The following is a 19,815-nucleotide window of genomic DNA, read 5'->3' as shown; positions in this document are numbered from 1 at the left end:
TTGAGCAGGTAGGGGAAAATCTCTCATGGAGCTCTTGGGCTGTATTTTGTCGTGGTAGGGTCATGTGCTAATATTGTGAAGGAAGAATATAGACCTGCTCTGGACTAGCCAGTCCTAGTCTATGTGGAGTTGACAGCTGTTAGGGGCCATCAGTGGCATTTTTACCTCTGCAGTCATTCAAGGACAAGCTCAAAAGAAAGAAGCAGAGAGCATATACGCTTGGATCTTTTTCTGGAGTGCCCTTTTCCTCTTGATCTTCTCAATGCAAAGACTTTGTACCAGCCTCTAAAAGGAATTCTAAAGGGTGCCCCTTCCCGTAGTCCCCAGACAGTTGCCACATGTGGGGATGGTGAAGTTTGGTCCCACAGGTTGTGCACTGCCAAAGGTTTCAGGTCCTTGCCTTGCTTTCAAATAGACCCTGTGAAGGTAAATAGTGGCCTAGTCACTCCATGTCTAAAACTAGAAATGCTCCCTTACTAATAGCTGAGCAGGACATCTGGGGCTAGAATATGGCCTTGGAGCTTAAGCTCTAAGGTGAGGACAAAGCTCAGCCACAAGCATGGTGTGCATCTACCAGCAGGGGGAATTCCATCAAATACCTTTGAGGCTCTTTGTTCAGGAGGGACAAGTTGGCTAGAGCCAAGAAAAAATAATTTGCTTGCTCTTCCTCTTCTGCCTCCAGATAAAACCTTTGTACCAGCAGCTGCATGCCTATGTGAGGCACCGTTTGCAGCAAGTCTATGGCTCTGAGCTCATCAACCCCACTGGATGCCTCCCTGCACACTTGCTGGGTACGACAACGTGGCCAGTTCGCGCAAGCCTGACCTTGTATGCGGGATGACCACCTTCAAGGCACATGGGAACAGAGTAATCTGCCTGTTTAATATTAACAAACAGGGTACACATAAGAGAAGGGGAGAGGACATCTCTGCCCCTGGCAGAGATGGCACAGGTGCTCAGCAACAGAGGCATGTGGGAAGGCAAATGTCTCCATCCCTGCTGGAGCTGTGGGAACCCAACTTGAAACTCCAGCACTGCACTGGGACATTTCCATCCCCTTGGCAGCACTGAGACTTTCAGAGAGGTTTATTTTTTTTTCCTTTCAAATCTTGTCCTTGGCATTGGTGTTTCATGACTTTGCTTTCAAAGCATGCAGCATCAAGCTTCTGTAACTGTAATGTATACAAGCACAACAGTGGCAATTACATGGGTGAGCAACATGGGAGTTTAGTTTTGAACAGTCCCATAATCAGTCCTGGAACTGTATTTTACACTCACTGACTGGCTAATTTTGGGGAATAAAAGATTGTTGATTGGACTTTGACGTATTCATGACTTCCCAGTGCTACTCCCCTCTGCTTTGTTTGGATCAGACCCGTGTAGGCATATAAGCATTCCTGTTTATAATACTGAACAATTTATAGAATTGTCTGACAGCTTTGAACAATACACAATTACATAAAATTCTATGTTTTTTTCTCTTTTGAAGGTGATATGTGGGGTAGATTTTGGACAAATCTGTATAACTTGACTGTTCCCTATCCTGACAAACCAAACATTGATGTAACTTCTGCTATGGTTCAAAAGGTAAAACATGATGAAGTCTTTATTCAATATGTGTTATGAATTTAGATGGAGTAAAAGTTACACACATGTCAGCCACTCTCTAGAAAACCAAAGTTGTCCTAACGCGGTCACACCATTAGCAAAGGATTGCTTTCTGCTCTTCACCTTAATGTGTTCATTCATTTCCTAGTGTACGTTTTCCCTTAACTGTTGTCCTCTCTTTGTTCTCCAGTCTCTTTAACCTGGCTTAATCTAAGCTCCGAGTCTATTTCCTGAGACACTTATCCAGTAAGAGATACATTTTGTAAATATAAATATTGTAGGACTCATGAAGCTGGCTGGTATCAAATATGAGCTTTGCAAACTATTACCATAATCAAATAATTTCTATATCATGGGATTTTTTTGCCTGTCCTGTTTATTTGGGTGCAGCTAGGAATCTGAAATGCTACCTACCTCTTATCTTTTGATAACTGCATAGCACCATAAGGTCTGTATTTGAGTCGTGCAATGTTAATAACCATGACTCTTGCAAGACTGAGAACATGGGTGAAGGTAACTCTCTGTACTGAACCCTACTGCTTTTATAAAAAAGAGGGAGCTGAATGGAATGTGGTTTTTGAAATGTGGTTATTTACCTGATATCTATCTTCCATAAATAGGAACTGCTGCATTCATATGTTATACTGGCAAGAGTGGATGGCTAAATTTGATTCATAAGCAGTACGCATCAATCTCACCCATACTTTCTAGCACTGCACCCCTTGTAGTCTTAAATTTACATATTGTGAAGCACCACTGTGAGGAAAGGAGGCATTGCTTACAGAGCCGCAGGGACAAAGTCTGGGCTCATCTTTGTTTGTGGATGTGCCTAATTTAGGACTGGTGTCTAACATAGCCATCTGCCACATAAATCTCTGTAAAAGCTCAGCCCAGTCAATGCAGGCATTTGAAAATATTCTGGACATTCGGTTACAATCTTAGTGGCAATTCTTACAGATGCATTTGCCAGGTTTAAAGTTCTGGCTGAGCCCTCCACTCACACATTTGCTGTGATTACAGCTCCACTGCCTCCAGTAGGTTGTCCCCTGAAGTGGCTGAAAAATCAGATCTCACACCTGGCATGTTGCTGAGCCTTTAATTATTCCCACAGCCTTATCTATTACTTAGGGCTTCTCTTGTCTGGGTCAGGTGCTATCTGCTGACTCTGATTGCAGAAGCCTACTCTGTTTGTGGAGAAAACACTCAATTCCAGTTCCCAGCAGAATTTACAAAAGTGCCCAAAAGCAGTCGCTGCCACCTGACTTGCAGTAAGTCGGGTGATGACCTGAAGTCATTGAGAGGCCAATGTGAAATCAGCTGCGCTGCTTTAAGTCAACATTTGAGAACAGGCTCCATGCAGAAGAAATGACTAAAGGTGACGTTGTCTGTTTCAGAACTGGGATGCACTGAAAATATTCCAAACCGCTGAGGCTTTTTTCGTCTCCATTGGCCTCTACAACATGACTGAAGGCTTCTGGACAAATTCCATGCTCACAGAGCCCACCGACAACAGGAAGGTTGTCTGCCATCCTACAGCATGGGATATGGGGAAGAATGACTACAGGTGCTGCATTTTCTGTGAACCTTTCTCGTAGCATTCCCTCAAACATTCATTTTTACACTACATACAAAGATGCACCACGCTGTTCTAAGATTTCACTCTTTTGTACTCATCATTTTATTCATCGCTCTGATTGATAAAGGGAAAATGAAAGACAAGGAAGATCCTTGGGATTGTAAAACTGTGTATCTCTTCCTGTGAAGATCTAAGGGCTATTCTCAAATTTGAGCAGAACAGTGACTATTATATGAATTAGAGAGGTAATGACTATGTTTGGGGGCTTAAAGAGTTGGTATAAATATAAGTTCTTTTTTATATCAGTGGGATTTATGGACATGTACACATTCTGCAGCAATGGCACAAGTCCCTCGGCAGCAAATTAAAACCCCTGAGATGCCACCAGCTGTATTTAGCAGATGTATCAGAACTGGAAGGCAGATTCCCACAGTTTCATGAAAAATCATCAGTTTACTTAATACTTGGGAAAGGAGAGGGACAGCAAATTCTCACACAATGAAGTCTCCTGGGATGAATTCTGTCCTTTATTAAGTGGTACCTACATGAGAATGAAATAGCAGGAGTGACTGACACACGTTTTTTTGCCTCTACCACCTGCTTAGAAATGGATGCTGGCTCTGACTCATGCCATGAGCTCATCACCAAGTTTCAGGGAGCAGATGCTTCATATAAAAGAGCCATTTTCTCATGCTCCCAGTGCAATTTTCAGATCAATGCAACTGTTTTGCAGGGTTTTTCTCCAAGCCCCACCCTTGCAAGAGAACATACTAGGGCTGCTCAGGATGCAGGCAGGGCTCAGGCAAGCAGCCAGCCTGGGCACTATCTCTAACGACAGATGCTTTTCTATGACTCACAGGATCAAGATGTGCACCAAGGTGACAATGGATGACTTCCTGACGGCGCACCACGAGATGGGCCACATTGAGTATGACATGGCATACTCCATACAGCCCTTCCTGTTGCGAGATGGGGCCAATGAGGGCTTCCATGAAGCAGTAGGAGAAATCATGTCACTCTCTGCAGCGACACCACAGCATCTGAAATCTCTCGACCTCCTTGAACCAACTTTCCAAGAGGATGAAGGTGAATAAATGTATAAATAATATATGTTTAACTAAAAACACTCGTGGGACTTCACAGCCCATTCTAGATAAGTCTCCAATGAGTCTTTTCTATTTCTTGAGGACTATTTTCTTGAAAAATTTGGTATATAAAGCTTTTCTCTACCAAGGTATTCATTTAGCAAATTAGGTGAAACTAAAGCCTTGAGATTTACATTCCCCTTTATGTGAATACTGAGTGGACAACGTAGGTGAGGTAAACCCTCACTATAATGCAGTTTGTTTGGCTTCTCTGAGTATTACGTTCTAAGGGTGGAGATGTACTAAAATCTTCAACCTAGAATTCCCTGGGATGTTTTTCCTGGAGGAAAATAGCATGTAAATGCCTAAGGGTTAGGCTATTGAAGAGGTAGGATGAAAAAAAAAAAAAAAAAAAATAAGATGCAGAATCATATACAAAATTTAAGTGATTTTTTTCCTCAAGTTTTTTCAGCAGTATTATTTCTTCCACTTTTTCCTTAGTGAAAACCTGTAACTCAAACCATATGTAAGTATTAGCTATAAAGGGAAGGAACTGTAGGTGCCTAATTAGATACTAACTGCTACCATAACCATTACCTTAACTGCTTATCTCTTCAGAAACTGAAATCAACTTTCTGCTCAAACAAGCACTAACGATTGTTGCAACAATGCCATTTACTTACATGCTGGAGAAGTGGAGGTGGATGATGTTTAATGGTGAGATTACAAAGCAGGAATGGATGAAGCGGTGGTGGGAGATGAAGTAAGTTTGAGAAATGAGAGCTTTTTGCAAATAACTTTGGAAACCATCTGTTCCTAATTCCTCAGTGTATAGAGATGCCTGTGTCCCCCTGTGTAAGATCTTTTTCTTGGGGTGTTTCTGCAAAGCCCAGCAGGGTGCCAGGTAGAAGTTCCCAATGTGGTGCAGATGAGGTGTCACAGACAGAGTATCCCCATTAGCCTTGAGTTCAGCCACAGGTAACTTACTTATCTCCCAGATTTTCTCCTCATTTCTAACATGAGTTTCTCAGATGAACTTTTGGCCTTTGCACACAGTCTTCCAAATCCCAGGATCTGCACTGCTGTCTCCTTGATGCAAGCCCCAGGTCATCTTCATAGCTTGACCACAACCCTTCCCTGAATCTCACTGAAGCACTCTCTGGTTTGTTCCCCACCCCTTAAGGACAAATGGAGGGTGGAGTTAATTGCACTTGCCAGTCTGAGAAGCATACAGATCTCAGTCTAACAAATATGTCAGCATGATTTTCTCTTCAGCTTTTCCTCTCCACTTTACAGTGGTTTTGGAAGCAAATCATCCAAAAGAGCCCAGCCTGCTTCTTTATTCTCCTATGAATTCATATTCCTGCTAACTGCTACCTTTCTCAGTTAAGAAAATACAGTTCCCTTGGCAAGTAGCAGTCAGAGGATCCTCTTTATATTATCCTCACCAGCCAATCTATTTCCACCACTCTGTAGTTCAAGATGAGAAAGTAGCTTCATTCAGGCTGGAGTCATTTCCTGAGATGGTTAACATGGAAGCAGAGTAACTGAAAGAAACCAAACAAGCACCACAATGAAGATGGCTCTCTAACAGGAAAACAAACAAAGCCACCATCATCGAACAAACTGATAAAAAATGATGTCAGCAAGCCTTCTGACCTACTGTAAAAATCAGTCAGCTTCGATTTATTCAAAAGTAGCAGAGATGTCAGAGAAATGGAGAATGACTAATTGCTCAGGGAAGCTTATCACATCTGTTGTAGTGACACTGCAAAGCTCCGTGCTGGAACAAGACTTTGTCATACTGATTTATGAAAAATATTTCCATGTAAGCTTTTTACTGTTTTCAGAAATTAGGGCATGAGTTTGTTGCCATAGTACTGACCCAGAAACATGCTCTCAGGAAAAAATAAAAATAAAAGCCTCCTCTTCAGGCCAGTGGGACAGCAGGTCATACCCCCCTTTGGACCATGTCTATATGCTTTCATCCAGCATGGAACCGCAAGTGTTAGTGTCCAAACTTGGGATGTCCCAGGGCATGATGTGTGCTTAAAATTTGTGTCTTGTAGCATAATTCACATGCTTGTAGCATACTTCACATCACCCATTACTCCCTGCATGCCTTGCTGTAGGCACTATTCTTGTGCCATCGGTTTCAAAGCAGCATCTTCTCTGTGGTCTCCAGCTGTAGAGCAGTTGAGGTTACCAAGAGCTGTATGTACCTCTTGTGTTTGGAAGGGAGGTGCCCGTATCTATCAGACAACACAGGGGAAGAGCAGAATCAGATACTTATGTTCTTATTAACTATTAATGGAAATTCCATGTTTTTTCCCTTCATCCATGCCCAGGAGAGATATAGTTGGTGTTGTCGAACCAGTCCTTCATGATGAGACGTACTGCGACCCCGCTGCACTGTTTCATGTGGCTAACGATTACTCATTCATAAGGTAGACATACATTATCAGAATAAGATATATTACCTAAAATATCTACTCTAGATTCTTACAATGCTATCTTACTCTGTTTTACTGAAGGCTGTTGATTTCAGTGGAAACTTTTGTGGACATCATGGGCTTCTCAGTAGCAGTTTCCAATTGGCCAGGAAGCTGCTGGGCTTCTTGACAACTGGGGCAGATTTGTTCAGCCCTCATTCCATTGGGAGCACATTGTTATGATATTTTATGTATTTTATGTTATGCCTCCTGGAATCCAATGTGCCCCGTGCCACCATCACTTGGGTCATGCAGCCATGAAGCACCTGACTCTGAATGTCCATTTGTGCCCCAGCCACCTCATCTCAGGATGCTCAGTCAGAGCAGAGAGCTGAGCCTTAAAAACCTTTCTTGCTCCTGAGTTATAGAATCATAGAATCACCAAGTTGGAAAAGACCTCCAAGATCATCTAGTACAATCATTGTAGACAGGGGCATTTCTTATATATTGGATCTTTACACGATAATTAGCACAGCCTATAAATACTAGCTGCCTCCCTCCATGTAATGAAGCTTGCCAAGCCTGAAAAGGGAGCTGACACTGCAGAACTTACTAAACTCTGAGAGCTTTCCATGACAGACAGCTAATAAAGTATGTGCCTTCCTGCTCCCTGCTTTCCTTTAGGTATTATACCCGGACAATTTACCAGTTCCAGTTTCAGGAGGCACTTTGCAAGGCGGCCAACCATACTGGCCCTCTTCACAAATGTGACATCACCAATTCTACAGCAGCTGGTGGGAATTTGAGGTAACAAAGCCAGTTTCTTACATTTGTAAGTCAGGGCATAGCGAAGCCTAAGTCAACCTTGACAACTTTCAGAGACAATGAGGTAACACCAAAATTTGACTTTGCTTGAAAATTTAGCATTTGTCTTCTCAGTTCATGTTGAAAATTTGAATAACTTTATATCAGCTAAGGATGAAAACATCAGAGGTTGAATTGACTGTTAATGAGAAAATAATTTATTTGTTTATTTTATTTATTTTATTAAAAATAATTTATTTTTATTTTATTTATTTTTGTTAATAAAAACATTTATATTGATTGCAGATTGTTTTGCTAGAGGTCTAAACAGAACATGTTAATAATATATATTACCTCTCCATCCATTTACACAGGCAATTACTTGAATTAGGCAAATCCAAGCCCTGGACTCAAGCACTGGAAAGTGCAACAGGAGAGAAATACATGAATGCTACACCCCTGCTCCACTACTTTGAGCCTTTATTTAACTGGCTGCAAAAGAACAATTCTGGCAGATCCATTGGCTGGAATACAGATTGGAGACCATGTATGTACTTTTTGTGGGCGAATTAAGGGTGTTCATTAGTCCACCAGCAAAGTCCCTGTCTCTGAGTAGCTCTTGAAGGCTCCTCTCTGTATGGAGATGGGTTATGGGAGATTACACTGAGCAGTAAGTTTCACTCATGGAAAGGCAAACCAGTACAGAAAAGTTACTTCTTTTTGTTTGCTGTCTTGTGCTATTCAAAGAAGAGAACTCAGGGAGGAAAAGGAAGAGACAGAGGAAAAAATTCATCCTGTTGTGATGATGTTGAGTGTTGAACGATCCACAATGTTTACTTGCAATCACTGCCAGTACTGCAGAGACCTGTAACCCTTAGCATATCCCTCATGGTGGGATTCACCATGCCAAACATGAGCACCTGCATCTGAGTGGCCCATTCCTTTCATTGGAGCAAAAGAGGCATTTCCTTCAGGACATGTCTGAACAAGGCCAGAAGTCTGCCCTCTGGACATACTCTTTCCACTACAAAGCAGGGCATGACAGTGTCATGGTTGATGGCTCAGGTGTAGATGCTGGCAGTGGAGCTGGCTAATGGGAAACGAGATAAATCCCACCAAGCTGGCCTGGGAAAGCAGGTGAAGCTACAAGGAAAGTCAAGCTGTCCCTGCATTTCCCAGTAACTTTATGTCACTGCAGCTCTGACACAGTCCTTGTTTCTTTTTAAATCAGATTCTGACAATGCCATCAAGGTGCGCATCAGCTTGAAAGCAGCACTGGGAGATGATGCGGTAAGTGTACTTGCAGTGGGACACGCTTTGTATGGCTTAAGCAACAGGAGTGCTGTGCTGGCTGCTCTCAGGAAGTGAGGCAGAGTTGGGTTGGTTTTGTGTCTGAAGAGTGGCATCAGCAGAGATGAAGGGTTATCACACAGAAGATGTCTCATCTGAGTTTGTCATTCACACTGCATCCAGAGTAACTGGAGGCATCTCTCCAGCGATCAGACTTGCTCATGTTAAGGAATGCATCTCAGCTGGATAGGCTGAGTTATTCTGTGGAGATACCAATCATTTTTCATCTGGTGGCTAGCACAGGAGTAACTGTGTACTTTGATCACTATATTTTGCCCAGCTATGCTGGTGTGTCTAAGTAAAAATGAAGACTTTATCCTATTTTCTTCCATCATGACTGCAGTAGCTGCCTTCAGAAATTAAATTCAAGTAGCTACTTCACATTAAATATGGAGCTAAAAGAGAGAGGCTGAATTCCACTGAATATTATCAAATGTTTTCCTGCTACAACACTTCTGGATCTCTAGCTATGTTTGCTATAGGGCCCATATGTGCTGGGCAGTGCAGGAAGAAAAGGGTTTTTGTTCCCATGAGTGTGCCTGTTCTGCCCGATTACACTAGGTAGGCCAATAAAACTGAACAGCAGCCAAACACACTCAGCAAAGCAAAAGATGACGTTTTAAGATTTTAAGCAGAGCGTTGCCTTAGCCCATCTGTTTAGCACAGCCACCTGACTGACAATTAGCTCCTTTTTCTAGCTATATCTCTTGATGCCAATCTCACGGAGGCAGCCTAAGAGGCTTCAGAACACACACTCATGCTAATAGCTGTGTACACCTTGTAAATTTTTAGCAGTTTTCCAAGAACTTGTGTGTCATCAGCAGGTCATTTAGAACTGTGCACCTAGCCCATTGGACTGACAGGGCTGCAGTACCATGGGTTCATTTTTCATAGGAATTAATGCTCTTGCTTCTATCACTCTCTCACACACATGCCCCACTGGTGCTTTATTGCTTCCCACACCACTGAGTCGAGTTAGATACAATTCAACACTGATATCAGCAGCATGAATAGGTTCCATATTACAACACATTTATTAGTCATTATGGTTAATGTTTAGCTTAATATCATTTTTATGCCTGCCTTTTGCCATCATAGCTTTTGTTGTGCAATTGAGCAGCTGTAAAATAACCTCATACAGATTACTTCATTTGAATTATTGTATGGACAGTAGGTTCCTAAGCTCTGATGAGCAAGCCGTGAATTTTCCTCCCAAAACTAGTCCTCATCACCATTGTGAAAGAAACCTTCTCATCTGGGAGCTTTCTACTTTGCCCCTTTTAACGGTTCACAGTGCACAGAAGCTGGGAATATGGTGCAAGTGTTTGTGATCATCAGAGGAAGTGGTAGAGTCACTGTCCCAGGTGGCGTTCAAGAGATGTGTGGATGTGGCACTGAGGGACATAGTTCATGGGCATGATGGAGATGGGTTGCTGGTTGGACTAGATGATCTTACGAGTGTTTTCCAGCCTTAACAATTCTGTGATCCTATGATTAGAACAGCAGAAGACATTCTGAGTATGCTGAGTTACTGGAGGATAAGGGGCAGCTACATCTCTATCAGGCAGTCCTGCAGCTCCCAGAGACTGCCCTGGATGGCACCAGCAGGGAAGGTTCAGTAGCACAAACTGCTGCACAAATCAAGCACTGTGGCTCGCAGATAGCCTTATGCCAGCTATGCCAGAGTGTGTTCTGCTGCAATTATCTTGTTAATTTTTCTTAGGCCGATGAAATTAAAGCTGCAGCCAGAGCATCACCAGTGTAGCTGATGAAGCAGAAACACTCACAGCTTTGCTGTAGCTGGGTGTTATGCAGGTGCCCTTACAAGGGAAGCTGTTAAAAGTTCCTTGCTGAATGATTCTGTCTATCTTACCTAAAATAAAAAATTCATGAATGGGAATCCCTTGCCACCATTTGAAAACAAACATGGCTTCAGACATCTGTTCACAGTTCCCCACTGGGTGACTACTATGTGTGTGATCTCATTACATAAGGCATGTTGAAATGGAAAGCAGTCGTTCTGCTGGCATGTAGGAGCATTTTTTCATGGAAAACTCTTTCTGAATTAGAAGCCCGGTGTGCATTGCCTTTGAAGCTGCATGTGGGGTGTTGTGGGGAACACAGGAAGATTGTTTGACTCTGAAAGCAAAGCAGCCTCTGTTGTGGCAAACAATGGGCACCAGGTGAGATTTTTGAGATACCCGGGGACAGTCTGTGAGCGGTCACTTCTCACATAGAACCATTGAATTGTTAAGGTTGGAAAAGACCACAAAGACCATTTAGTCCAACCTTCAACCCATCACACCATGCCTACTAATCATGTTCTTGAGAGTCACATCCACACTGCTCTTGAACACCTCCAGGGATGGTGACTCCACCACCTCCCTGGGCAGTCTGTGCCACTGCCTCACCACTCCTTCTGAGAAGAAAATTTTCCTAATAATCAACCTGAATCTCCATTGGTACAATTTGAGGCCATTCCCTCTCATCCTATCACTGTTACCTGGGAGAAGAGGCTGACCCCCGCCTCACCCCAACCTCCATTCAGGAATTGTATAGAGCAATAAGGTCTCCCCTGAACCTCCTCTTCTCCAGACTGAACAATCCCAGTTCCTTCAGCCACTCCCCGTAAGACTTGTATTTCAGACCCCTCACAGCTTCATTGCCCTTTGTTGCTAAGTACAGAAGGCAGCTGTAGTAGAAGCAAGCTCAATTATCTTGTAGTTTATAAATAAATGAGAAATGAGTAAATAAACAACAACAGCAACAACAACAAAAACTACAAAGCCTAAATGTTGGGGACAAGTGATAAAATGAACAACTATTGCTTTTCATGGGAACCAGTGCAGCCCAAAGCAGCAACGGTGGGCTCCTCCTGTTCTCACCTCCTCTGCGTTCCTCTATCTTCATTCTGTGCCGGCAGGAGGGCAGGGAGGGAGAATGTGCCTGAGTTCTATAAACCAGCATTACAGCAAAGCTGGCTTCTAGCATACCTTCCTGAATATCACACAAGAACATATCAGGAATGGTGTAAAGCTATTACTGACAGTGCTTATAGACATTCCTGCAGTGTAATCAAATCCATACTTTTGAGGGACAAAAAATAATCATTAGACCTCAAGTCAGATGCTGAATAATTATTGGCTAGCCCCAGGGAGATGCCTTGGGTTGCAACAGCTTCAGCACCCCACATAGAGCTACCAGGAATTGCAGAGGGAGAGTGTGATGGAGCGTGTGGCAATGGGGGATGCCTTCTTGGTTATTCTTCTTCAAAGAGCCCAGACTAATGGAGCTAAAATGCTTCAGTAGCTTCTTGCAATGCTGTCATGACACAAATAAATAAAACAGAAGTGCATGCCAAGCATTACATTTACTATTTCTAACTTGCCGTACAGCTATCACCTCTGATGATCTCTTGTTCTGTCTTTGCAGTATGTGTGGGATGCAAATGAGCTTTTCTTGTTCAAGTCATCCATTGCCTATGCCATGAGGAAATACTTTGCAGAGGTGAAGGAACAAAATGCTGACTTCCAGTGAGTGGTTTTCTTTCCTCTGCCAGCTATGTCTGTATTGCTTCTGGCTTGCTAGTAGTATGAGTTGGTGAAATTAATTATTATTTCTGTTGAATACAAAGAGGAAAGGTGATAACAACAATGTCAGACATCATCTGGTTGCATAAGGCAAGGTGCTTGCTTCGCTACGTGCCATTCCTTCTCTTTCTGAGGACTGAAGTTCAGAAGCAGTGTGCTGAAGTTAGGCTGCTGATGGAGAAGTCAGCCTTGAGAATTTCTAAACAGTGCAGATATAGGAATATCACTGATTAGAAAAAAAATCTAACAATATATATTTATGATATTGTATATCTGAGAAGCTTTGGGCCAAGGAAAGATAACCTTGTTGAACATAATGCATTAGAAATTTATGCACACTCTTGAATCTTACCTGGGTTCACTTACAAACATAAAATCTATAATCTGAGACTGATTTCAGTAAGAAAAAATACCTTTTTTCTTAGTCTCCTGAAAAACTTTCAGGTGCTATCCTCTTAAACTATTTGCTATTACTGTAAAGAACATTAGTCATGTAATTTCTAGGATCTATACCTAGCAGAATATGAGATTTTTTTACACTTGGTATTCCATACATCACCTTACTTACAAGACCCATCCCAAACACTCAAGAGGTCCAAACTTTCTTGTTCTGTAGCTGATGATGTGCTTTGGGAAATTATGCCAAGGATTGTCCCGCGTGTGGAGTAGACTCTTTCCATCTGAAGGTACTCCTTAGCACATAGAAAATTAAATTATAACAGTATAATTGTTTTTTATTCCAAATTGAGTTCACTAGGAAGCCTTCACTCAGCACAGATCAGTATTGCCTGCCTAATGCAATCATTCCTTTACCTGAATTTAAAGATAATGCCATCTGAGAGGTGGAGAAACCTTTATCTTCTGTTTCTCAATCAGGGTTACAGACATTCACGTTGGGGAAGAGACGCAAAGGGTCTCCTTCTATCTTACAGTCAGCATGCCAGGTAATGTCAGTGATACCGTGCCCAGAGCTGACGTGGAAAGTGCCATCAGGTGAGATTTTCATTTCTGGGGGAAAAAAATGTATGAAAGGGTGGAAGGAAAAACAAAGCTTAAGCCTGATGAAATAGAAAGTGAGATAAGAAATTCAGTTCTGCAGTTTTCATGGAAATATTAGGATGAGAGAAACTGTTACGACAGAAGAAAAACAATCTATCTATCTGATGGTATCTTGGACAGAAGCCAATGTAAAATGCTTCAAGGGGCTTGTAAAACTGCCATAACACACCTAATTGCATCATACTTTGCCAGGAAATGTCACTGCTCAAATTCTAACGGGAACGATCCTGTATTCTGAAATAACGTGGCATGGCAATTGTGTCTGCATGCACAAGTGCATGAATGTTTTTTCCTCTTGTTATTGAAAAATCAGTGCAAAGTTTATTGTTAGCAAGGACTGAAGTGATGCATTAGAAAGAAAGCCAAATGTATTTGATCAGAGAGAAATGAAGAGGTCAGAGCAGGAGCTAGTTCCCACTTATGGGTCAATGAACAGTTCTTTTATGGCACGGTTTGACACCACTGTAAGTCACTGCTGTAAAAATGATAAGTAAAACTGCAAGACTGCAGCTGGTCATGAATAAAATACAGGGGGAAAAGAAGAGGGCACAAATCTAAAAGTAGCAACAATATAAGATGGCATTGAGAAAGTAGTTAGAGGAAGCAGTGAATCTAGGGAGAGTACAGCCAGGGAAGTATTGTCCAGATTGAACTGACAGGAAAGGCAAAGACAATGGGGAAAGTGTTCAGGGCAAGAAATATCCTGGATCATAGTTGTGGAAGGCTATAGGATGGAAATAGGTAAGAAGAATGCAAGGTAGTGATTTTCTGTCATATAACAGAGTTAGTTATGGGTAAAGAGAATTGAGAAGCAAAGCACAAATAAAGAATGAGATTAGAAAGCTGCTTGCCTCATTTTGATAAGCTGTTCGATCTGGTTTTAAGAGCTTAGGCAGTGTCTGAACATGTTACTTAAGCTGCAGCGGGTTAAGGGCTTAAGTTATCATGTTTGTTATCCACCAAGCTGTGACAGAAGGAGTGCGGGGCTTAGCAGTACCTCCTGCAATCAGCTGATCAGTTCAGTGGGAGCTTAGCATTCTAGAGAATTATAAAGGAACTGAAAAATGTTTATTTCCTTCAAATGAACTTTTAATGTGTTCTTGATGGCAGGATGTCTCGGGGACGAATCAATGAGGTTTTCGGACTGGATGACAGCACACTGGAGTTTGAGGGCATAGTACCAACCCTGGCCACACCTTACGAACCACCAGTCACCATCTGGTTAATTATATTTGGGGTGGTCATGAGTCTGATTGTCATTGGAGTTATTGTCTTGATCATCACTGGTCAAAGAGATAGAAGAAAGTGAGTGGTATTTTTGATACTATGATAATGGCTGCTGGGAGAAGACCCTATGGCTAAAGCATCAGGGTGCTTACAGATGAGCCCTCTCCTTCCCATCAGCTGTGATGGCTAAAGGTTCAGTTCCCTGATGAACACATGACAACTGTAGCAGCTTTTGCAAGTTCCTTTTCATCAGCACTTTAACCATGGCAGTTAAGCATGCCATGGCTGCAGAGCTGTGGCATTGCCATTCTTCTGTCAGCCCTGGTGCAAGGCTTGTGGAGGGCCTGCTTGGAGCACGGTGCCTGATTCAACAGAAGGGTTTGCCCATGTTTGTCAGCACCTCCAGTCTTCAGAGATCTTGGAGGCTTACCAGGGATGCCATTTCTCTTAAAAATTATTGCATCAACACCAGTGTATTTGAGTTGTTTTTTTATGTCTCTGTTAATGGGATTTCTGAGAATGTAAGTTGGCTTGCTAGAGTTTCCCTTAAAACAAACACAAAATCACATTTGGTATAAATATTCCCAGTTAAGAATTGTATTATTTACAATAGCCTAGTCTGTGGATCCAGAAGGACTTGAACAGCACAAGGGCTTATAATATAAAAACAATTTTCCTTGCAGGAAAGCAAGAGAAAGAGCGAATGAAGCAGGATCAAACTGTGAAGTGAACCCTTACGATGAAGGTGGAAGAAGCAACAAAGGTTTTGAGCTATCTGAAGAGACACAAACATCCTTTTAGAAGACATACTAGCTTGTTTTTGTTTTGTTTTGTTTTTCATTTCACTTGTAAGAGTGGTGGCAAAAAGGACCAAAAATGTCATCAGACACAATGACTTTGGGTGGGCAACGGTTACTTAATCTGCTGTTTATGTGGTAACTAGAAAACATACAAAAATGCAAGACTTTTATGTCCTGTGGCTTTTCTATGAATTATTTTCATCACAGTACACACTATCTGTGCTACTTTTCATAGGTGTGCTGCATCCCATTTATCTTTGTTTCCTCTGTAATGAGATAGAAAATCTTGAAGTATAGAGTTGCATATAACTGAAGACAGATGAGAGTAACTCACATACTTGTGGTGCCCCTGAGGAATATCTTGCCAGATGGAGAGCTCAGAAGTCTATCTAGCAGACAGTAAAAAAAAAAAAAACATGGCCACCAGAAGAATCTTAGTGATGAATTCAGTTTGGTATGAATTAGGAGCAGTTTTTGCACCTTCAGGAATCTGTGTCAACATAAAATGCATGCTGAATGATGACTAGCAAGCACTGGAACTTTGTTAGGAGGCTGTAACATAAGTTATTTTTTTTTAACTAGTTGGTGGGTAAGTACTTTAGAAGCCAAATAGTGTACTTTCCCTCATAAATAAATAAATAAATAAATAATTGTGTTATGTTTGTATTGAAACATGAAATTAATTTCCTTAATACTAAATGATTAGTAAGTCAGCTATTGCCTCCATGATACCAAATACTGCATTACAAATATGGCATAATACAAATATGAATTGTACAATTACATAGATACTACTACTATAGTAAATTTACTATATTTACAGTTTATTATAATTCACTATTATTTGCACTACATTGTAATTATTATTACAAATGAGTATTTCACAGACATAAGAGCAGTATAGAATATCTTGAATTGGAAGGGAACCAAAGGGTCATGAAATGCTGTTGCATAATTTTATATAATAATTTTGGGAGTTGATTTTTTAAAAATGTATGTATGCATGTGCAGGCATATGCTCATATATGCAAACATATACAAAAGTAGGAGAAACCAGGCCTGGAGCTGGGCAGAAAATAAGAACTCTACTTCATGGAAGAGTTTCTACATGTCATCATTTTGCACTGTTACAAAGTTAAGAGCTTCCAAAATGCATAAAGAAGGCAACCAAGAAAAAAGATACCTTCACCTTGCTTTCACTGCCTCTACCAGGAACTTCAAAAAGCGCTGATTTCTACATTGAATGCCTAATTCACCTGCTTAAAGTTAGATAAATGAATCCCCTGTAGTAGTTTATCAAGTAGCATATCATGACTTTGTCTCTTGTCCTTGGTTCCCCTTTGGATATCACTGCACGCAATAACGTTGTCCTGCACATGTCTCCAGCCTTCACTTTCATCAGCCCATGTAGAATTTTATGTAGAATCTCAGATATGTGTCATGCACTTCACGAAAGAATTAAGAAGAGGCTGGTTGCAAACAGGCAATCTTAGCACCATGCTCTCAAGACATCTAAAATAAATATTATTAGTGTTACCTGTTACCATTGGCCTTCCTATGGTATCCTGGGCTCCATCAGAGGAGGTGTGGCCTCTGCCCTCTGCCATAAGATCACCTAGTCCAACTACCAACCCATCACACCATGCCCACTAACCATGTCTCATAGTGCCACATCCACATGGTTCTTGAACACATGCAGGGATGGTGACTCCACCACCTCCCTGGGCATGTGGAGGAGGGAGCAGTTCCCCCAGGAAACAACCAGAGACCTTGGGTGGAGATTAGGTACCCACAGATAGACATCAAGCTGTGTGATACTCTGTCAACTCCAGCTGCCCTTGTGGTGGTGGCATCAGAAGGAGCAGATGCATTGATAAAACAAACAGCAGAGCTTCAGTCTAGAGGGATATGAATAAACTTGAGGACTGGGCCAGCAGAAACCTTGTGAAAATGAAGAAGTGAAAAGTTCTGTATTTGGTTTGAAATATGTAGTGTGGCAGCAGACTGAAGCTTGGAAGGGTCAGTCTGAACCTGGAAAGGTAAAGCTATGTGTGAGGAGGGTGTTACTGTGCTGGAACAGGCTGCCTGTTCCATGCTATGACAGAGGCTGTGGAATCCCCATCCTGGGAAGTGTTCAAGGCTTAAGGAGACAAAGACTTGGCTGGTAGAGTGGTGAGGACATAAGGCAATTAAAGATGATTCAAAATGCTAGGTAGATGAAAGTAATAGTTGCAAACTGTGCAGGCATATAAAGTTGCCTATGCCACATATCTGATTGCCAAAATATCCTCAAATCTTAGTACTTAGCTAGACTTTAAGATAAATAAAGATAAATTATTAAGATAAATGATTCAACTGTATGTGTTTTACCCACTTACAATACATTAACAGAAACAAGGAATGACAAAACAGGAAACAATGTAATTAGGCATAACAGCCACCCTCAGATCTGTTTTCAAGATTAACATTTTCATTACAGCAAAGCATCCATTTCAAAGGAGAGAAGTTTTGCAAAAATTACTTTATTTCACAACCTCTTAATTTTTTGTATATATTAGATTTTACAAATGTCAATATGTAACTTAAGATTCTGTTAGAGACATGAAACTTCAAGTATATTTGGTATATCCAGATGGAAAGAAGTTGCCCTTAATTAGCATAGCGCTATGCATGTTTGGATGTTGGGTGTTCTTATTTAACAATTCATTATTAGTATCAGTAGAGAATGTTCTGCTGCTCAGTAGAAAAATATCTAGCTAAGCAACTATGGTGTTTTAAGTTTTGTTCAAATTTTTACTCCTGATGTTTTATACAGATCTGCCAAATTTAACATTATTGCAATGACTACATAAAAAAAATGAAAAGAAAAAAAAAGTGTGTAAAGAAGCAATAGCTCTCTAAGGATCTTCCTGTATGTAGCATAGTTGCAAATATCTTAGATACATAGCTTAGAATAAATTCAAAATCAGACATACAACCCAAGGGCCAAAATTAAAATCAATACTACTAGTAAACAAACGGATGTAATATTTTATCAGTAGCAATTTCTAAGTAATTGAAAGTGAAATGATAACTACTTATGTTGTTGTTACTTGCCACAGTTCTGCATTTGACCTGAAGCATCAGCTTCAGGGAATTACAAAGGAACAATGCATTCAGATGAGTTGTGATCCCAACACTGAGGAGATCATCAAAGGCATCAAGGTTGGAGGCTGCCTGGGCTCCAGCGACCACGCCCTGGTTGAGTTTGTGATCTCAAGCGATGTGGGCCTGGCAAAGAGCAGGACCAGGACACTGAACTTTAGAAAAGCAGACTTCAAGCTACTCAATGGATTGCTGGCCAAGATCCCCTGGCGCGCTGCCCTCAAAGACAAAGATGTTGAGGAGAGCTGGCGGCTCTTCAAAGATGCCCTCCTGGAAGCACAAGAGGTCTCCATTCCTCTGAATAAGAAAGTGGGCAGGCGAGGTAGGAAACCGGCTTGGCTCAGCAAGGACCTGCTGAGAGAACTGAGGGCGAAGAAAGGGGTGTACAAGCTCTGGAAACAAGGCTGTGTCACCTGGGAAGAGTACAGGAATGCCGTCCGGACTTGCAGACGTGGGATCAGGGAAGCCAAGGCGCAGGCAGAACTGAACTTGGCAAGGGACGTGAAAAACAATAAGAAAACCTTCTACAGGTACATTGCCCAGAAGAGACAGGCCAAAATGGGCGTACCTACTTTGGTAAATTTAAAAGGAGAACTGGCTTCAACAGATGAAGAGAAAGCTGAGGTGCTGAATGAGTTCTTCACCTCGGTCTTCACTGGTGGCCAGGATTCTAGTCTTTTTCACGTTCCTGAACCCTGCATCCCCAAACCTCTATGTGGGGACCAAGGAGGTAAATCCCTCCCCACTGTAAGGGCAGAGCAAGTCCAAGAGTGCCTCCTTAGACTGAATGAATACAAGTCTATGGGGCCGGATGGCGTGCATCCCAGGGTCCTGAAGGAGCTGGCTGAGGTGGTTGCCGAGCCGCTCTCCATCATATTTGAGAAGTCGTGGCTGTCAGGTGAGGTCCCGGATGACTGGAGGAAGGGTCACGTCACTCCCATATACAAGAAGGGGAGCAGGGAGGACCCGGGGAACTACAGGCCGGTGAGTCTCACCTCCGTGCCTGGGAAGATCATGGAACAGATCCTCCTGGACAACATGCTCGGTCACATAAAGAATGAGCATGTGATCCGAGACAGCCAGCACGGCTTCACCAAAGGAAGGTCATGCCTAACTAATCTTGTGCCCTTCTATGATGGA

General features: G+C 41.9%; 1 protein-coding gene across 1 annotated transcript in view; it reads left to right on the top strand.

The window, feature by feature from the left end:
• Window positions 1-16,182, top strand: part of ACE2 (angiotensin converting enzyme 2) — a 21,981-nt gene extending 5,799 nt beyond the window's left edge. Inside the window, 14 exon segments of the mRNA XM_042867328.1 lie at window positions 1-30; window positions 640-791; window positions 1,490-1,587; window positions 3,003-3,172; window positions 4,044-4,270; window positions 4,888-5,032; window positions 6,618-6,716; window positions 7,386-7,508; window positions 7,880-8,052; window positions 8,737-8,795; window positions 12,288-12,388; window positions 13,322-13,438; window positions 14,615-14,809; window positions 15,415-16,182. The exon segment at window positions 1-30 is cut by the window's left edge and continues 82 nt beyond it. Of these exon segments, the coding sequence (XP_042723262.1) occupies window positions 1-30; window positions 640-791; window positions 1,490-1,587; window positions 3,003-3,172; window positions 4,044-4,270; window positions 4,888-5,032; window positions 6,618-6,716; window positions 7,386-7,508; window positions 7,880-8,052; window positions 8,737-8,795; window positions 12,288-12,388; window positions 13,322-13,438; window positions 14,615-14,809; window positions 15,415-15,532 (1,807 nt within the window). The 3' untranslated portion in view covers window positions 15,533-16,182.
• Window positions 16,183-19,815: the final 3,633 nt, after the last annotated feature.

The sequence above is a fragment of the Lagopus leucura genome, unplaced genomic scaffold (genome assembly GCF_019238085.1).
Source record: "Lagopus leucura isolate 7727_CA_CO unplaced genomic scaffold, USGS_WTPT01 Super-Scaffold_100001, whole genome shotgun sequence".
Classification (NCBI taxonomy): Eukaryota; Metazoa; Chordata; class Aves; order Galliformes; family Phasianidae; genus Lagopus; species Lagopus leucura.
The sequence above is the reverse complement of the archived record's forward strand: the minus strand, read 5'-3'. Positions and strand labels throughout refer to the sequence as shown.